At 33.9% G+C, this 5,523-nt stretch overlaps 1 protein-coding gene across 1 annotated transcript; it reads left to right on the forward strand.

Moving 5' to 3' along the window:
- The first annotated feature begins 502 nt into the window (after nucleotides 1–502).
- Nucleotides 503–1,738, forward strand: LOC146675335 (uncharacterized). Its single transcript, XM_085402504.1, has one exon. It carries the CDS (start codon nucleotides 503–505, stop codon nucleotides 1,736–1,738), a length of 1,236 nt encoding a protein of 411 aa, XP_085258630.1.
- The last annotated feature ends 3,785 nt before the right edge of the window (nucleotides 1,739–5,523 follow it).

Genomic DNA, 5,523 nt, shown 5'->3' on the forward strand with positions numbered 1-5,523 from the left:
GGCCAATTATGGCTCTTTGAGTCTTAAAGGTTGCTGACCCCTGCTTTAGATGAACAGAGTTTTTTAATTAAATACATACTCTTTAATAAATGTTCTCTTTTATAAAAAGTAGGATAATTAAAAAAACTTTTATTATACCTCTATTAGAAAAAAAACTGTCTTGTTTTCTGTTGTCTGTTATGTAATATTAGGGATGTTTGTGACAATTAATTTCATCATCGGCTGGACTAACCAATAGTCCACAACTAGGAAACAATGAAATTTTAAGTTAAGTTTGAAAACAGTTTAAAAAAAAACACCCCATTCCAAAACGTCTTGTGACAATCTCATTGGAGTGATGATGTCATAGAACGTCATAAGTCCTTTGATGTTTTTCCTTAAATAGGGGTGAGAAACAGCAAGTTTTAGTTCGTTTCAGCAGCATCTGTGTTTGCAGCATACAAAACGTTCACCACAGAAACATTTGGAAAGCTCTTCAAAGTCATCGTATAGAAACTCCAACATGTTTCCAAGAAAAAAACAACCAATTCAAAAAGATTACGCCGCCTCTCCTTCCTGGAGTGGCCAGCCAATTTCCCCAAATGGCATCTCATCCTTCCAAAGGGCATTAGAGGAGAGTAGGAAGGAAAACTACCTTCTCCAGAAAAAAATGCAACAAATTGAAGAAGAAAAACGTCAACTGGAGGACAAGTGTAGACGAATGGAAGCCCAAAATAAAGAGCTGGAAGAAAGACAACAGCGCCAGCCGGACATAAACATTATTAATGAGGGCTGGGGAATCAAGTTTGCTCAGGCCCGAGAGCAGATTGTGCACCTCAATAAAGAAAACAGGCAAAAGCGCGCAGAACTAAAAGAAATGACCAACCAGCTCCAAGACAAGAAAACGATGACTGATAAGATACAGCGGGATCTCCAATACATGGACCGAAAAAATCTGCTCCTCCAAAGACAGCTCCATGAAGCTGTGGAAGAAAAGAATAAATTCCTCCAACAGAAGGAAGAGCAGGACAAAAAGCAACAAGACATGCAGCACAAACTGAAGAGCATGCAGGAAAAATACCGCATGCTGAAAGAAAGCCTGGATGAAACACTGCGCCAAAATAAAGACCTTCTTCAACAGAAAGAGCAACAGCAGGAAAGACTGAAAGAAGGAAAACGCATCGTCCAGGACTTTGAGTCTAAAAATCTAAAACTGCAAGAGTTTTGTAATCAGCTGGAGGACAAAGCAACTAAAGTGGAAGAAGAAAGGGACAAACTGGAGAAACGGTGCTCACAGATGCAGAAAAGGATCGATCAGATAGCGAGAAACAACTCCGAGCTCGTTAAGGGGCGTTTGGTGGAATTCAATAACTTGAAGAGTGAACACACTCAAATGCAGTCACAAAAACAACAAGAAGACAAAATACATGAAGACAAAAATCAAGAAATCAAGAAAAGAAAGAAGCAGTTAAAAGACAAGCACAAAGAGGTCCAACAGAGAAATGCAGACATGCACAAGGACAAGCTGATACAGGAGGAAACATCCAAACAACTCAAAGACAAGCTTGAAGAACAACAAGCAGCATTGGAAGAGATGGAACAAAGATGTGAGAAACTTGAAGAAAAAAAACGCAGAAACCATCGACGAGCTGAGAAATCTCATCGTGGAGAAAAAAGCGCTCGTGGAAAAGTGCATGAAAAAAAAGAAAAAATGGTTCCACTTGTTCCAGAGGAGAGACGCTACTGCTTCCTCACCTGATGTAGCCTCGTCTTGCTCCACCTCTGTTAACCCCCCCAACCAGTCCCGGCAGTTGACTGTCCCCTCCTGAGCCTGGTTCTGCCGGAGGTTTCTGCCCGTTTAAAGGCAGTTTTTCCTCCCCACTGTCGCCAAGTGCTTGCTCAGAGGGGATTGTTGGGGTTTTCTCTCCTAACTTCTTTCCTTATTTCTTCATTTTACCTTTTTTCTTCATTTACTTGTTTAACTTCTTTCATTATTACTTCATTTTACCTTTTTTCTTCATTTACTTGTTTAACTTCTTTCATTATTACTTCATTTTACCTTGTTTCTTCATTTACTTGTTCAACTTCTTTCATTATTTCTTCATTTTACCTTGTTTCTTCATTTACTTGTTTAACTTCTTTCATTATTACTTCATTTTACCTTGTTTCTTCATTTACTTGTTTAACTTCTTTCATTATTACTTCATTTTACCTTGTTTCTTCATTTACTTGTTTAACTTCTTTCATTATTACTTCATTTTACCTTGTTTCTTCATTTACTTGTTTAACTTCTTTCATTATTACTTCATTTTACCTTGTTTCTTCATTTACTTGTTTAACTTCTTTCATTATTACTTCATTTTACCTTTTTTCTTCATTTACTTGTTTAACTTCTTTCATTATTACTTCATTTTACCTTGTTTCTTCATTTACTTGTTTAACTTCTTTCATTATTACTTCATTTTACCTTGTTTCTTCATTTACTTGTTTAACTTCTTTCATTATTACTTCATTTTACCTTGTTTCTTCATTTACTTGTTTAACTTCTTTCATTATTACTTCATTTTACCTTGTTTCTTCATTTACTTGTTTAACTTCTTTCATTATTACTTCATTTTACCTTGTTTCTTCATTTACTTGTTTAACTTCTTTCATTATTACTTCATTTTACCTTTTTTCTTCATTTACTTGTTTAACTTCTTTCATTATTACTTCATTTTACCTTTTTTCTTCATTTACTTGTTTAACTTCTTTCATTATTACTTCATTTTACCTTTTTTCTTCATTTACTTGTTTAACTTCTTTCATTATTACTTCATTTTACCTTGTTTCTTCATTTACTTGTTCAACTTCTTTCATTATTACTTCATTTTACCTTGTTTCTTCATTTACTTGTTTAACTTCTTTCATTATTACTTCATTTTACCTTTTTTCTTCATTTACTTGTTTAACTTCTTTCATTATTACTTCATTTTACCTTGTTTCTTCATTTACTTGTTTAACTTCTTTCATTATTACTTCATTTTACCTTGTTTCTTCATTTACTTGTTTAACTTCTTTCATTATTACTTCATTTTACCTTGTTTCTTCATTTACTTGTTTAACTTCTTTCATTATTACTTCATTTTACCTTTTTTCTTCATTTACTTGTTTAACTTCTTTCATTATTACTTCATTTTACCTTTTTTCTTCATTTACTTGTTTAACTTCTTTCATTATTACTTCATTTTACCTTGTTTCTTCATTTACTTGTTTAACTTCTTTCATTATTTCTTCATTTTACCTTGTTTCTTCATTTACTTGTTTAACTTCTTTCATTATTACTTCATTTTACCTTTTTTCTTCATTTACTTGTTTAACTTCTTTCATTATTACTTCATTTTACCTTGTTTCTTCATTTACTTGTTTAACTTCTTTCATTATTTCTTCATTTTACCTTTTTTCTTCATTTACTTGTTTAACTTCTTTCATTATTTCTTCATTTTACCTTTTTTCTTCATTTACTTGTTTAACTTCTTTCATTATTACTTCATTTTACCTTTTTTCTTCATTTACTTGTTTAACTTCTTTCATTATTACTTCATTTTACCTTGTTTCTTCATTTACTTGTTTAACTTCTTTCATTATTACTTCATTTTACCTTGTTTCTTCATTTACTTGTTTAACTTCTTTCATTATTACTTCATTTTACCTTGTTTCTTCATTTACTTGTTTAACTCCTTTCATTATTACTTCATTTTACCTTGTTTCTTCATTTACTTGTTTAACTTCTTTCATTATTACTTCATTTTACCTTTTTTCTTCATTTACTTGTTTAACTTCTTTCATTATTACTTCATTTTACCTTGTTTCTTCTTTTACTTGTTTAACTTCTTTCATTATTACTTCATTTTACCTTGTTTCTTCCTTTACTTGCTTGTTATTCTTATCTAAATAATAAACCAATTAAATTTATCCTTTGAGTATTTTTCATCTCATCTTTACAGAATCTTTCCAAAACATTTTCAAACATTCAGATCTGTCTTTTATTTTCTTCTTGAAACCTCATAAATGGTGAACTAAAAACCCGGATTATGGTTTGAAACATAGTTTCAGCTGAAACTGGCATAACATGCTGTGTGTGTGTGTGTGTGTGTGTGTGTGTGTGTGTGTGTGTGTGTGTGTGTGTGTGTGTGTGTGTGTGTGTGTGTGTGTGTGTGTGTGTGTGTGGAGAGAGAGAGAGCTCACAAAACTAGGTGGTGTTCTTCATTGTAATAGGAAAGGTAACATGGGTCCCCACCGTTTCTCAAAGACTTGTTTCTGTAGTCTGAGTATGTAATTTGTTCCATCAGACAGACATGGATCCATAGATTATATCTGGTTTTAACCATCTGATAGTTATGCATTTTAGGGCTGCAGTGAGTCATATATTTAGCAAGTAACTTTTGGCTTTGCAGTCAATATGTTCTGCAATCCTTCCCAACACTGCTACTGTAGGACTTAGTGGAATATTTACCTTGGAAAATGTCTTTGAGAGCATCAAATATCTGCCTCCAGAATACACAGAGTTTAAGGCAGAGCCACAATATATGAGTGTGGTTGGCAGAGTGTGTCCCACAGTTCCTCCAGCATGAACTCAGATGTGTTGGACCCATCTTAGCAGTTATTTCTGGTGTTCTGTAGAATCTGGTACATTAACGCCCCCTTTATTTTGGGCAACTGCAGGGTTTTGAGTCTAATTCTAGGCCGCTGTTTAGCCTACATGAAGTTAGAAATTCTTCAATACAGCTTGGACTCTCCACCATTTGACCCTTAGAACTGAAGAAGCTTCTCGGATGAGAGGTGAAACGTCTTCAAGTAACTCAAAGAAGTCCAGACGCTTTTCTTTCCAAGCTCCTTAGACTACGATGACCTGGATGACTGAGAACCTTCACAGACTTCTCCACACTTTAAATGCGCTCTAATGATGGGAACGTGTGGTAACATTTAGTCTTAACTGAAATAACATATTGCATCTATAAATGGGATTAAAATGTTTACCAAAGACTAACGTTTTTCATTCAGAACAAACAGCATATTTCAGGTTAGGGCTGCACAACTAGTCTGTCCAATATTAAAGTGACAGTTGTTTGTCACAATTATTCACAGATTGTTGTGGCAAAATGTGTTTTGATTGCACTGTCATGTCAGAATACTGCTTCCACCTTTACTTTGTGCTACACTCATGTTAATTAATCTTCATAAATTAATGTTTGCAAACACAAAATATAAAGTTTTCCACTCTGCTATTTGTACCTGCACAATAGATGTGAATAAAACTCAAACCTATACGAGCTCCTTCTCTGTTTCCCTGCAACATTTTGTATAGATCTAACTTTTTGCCACATAAATAACCTTCTGATGTGTTTACAGAAAATGTATTTGATAGTAGCTTATTTTGTAACTTTTAGTGGGCCTATGCAATGTTCCCTCTAAGCTGCGCACGTGCGCAATTGCGCACTGCTGGCACAGTCTCTGCGCACAGAAATTCTGCGTTGCGCACCAAAAAAAATCTAACCTGAATTG

Source organism: Rhamphochromis longiceps, linkage group LG3 (genome assembly GCF_057381845.1).
Source record: "Rhamphochromis longiceps isolate RC_006_pf linkage group LG3, R_longiceps_female_GT1.1, whole genome shotgun sequence".
Classification (NCBI taxonomy): domain Eukaryota; kingdom Metazoa; phylum Chordata; class Actinopteri; order Cichliformes; family Cichlidae; genus Rhamphochromis; species Rhamphochromis longiceps.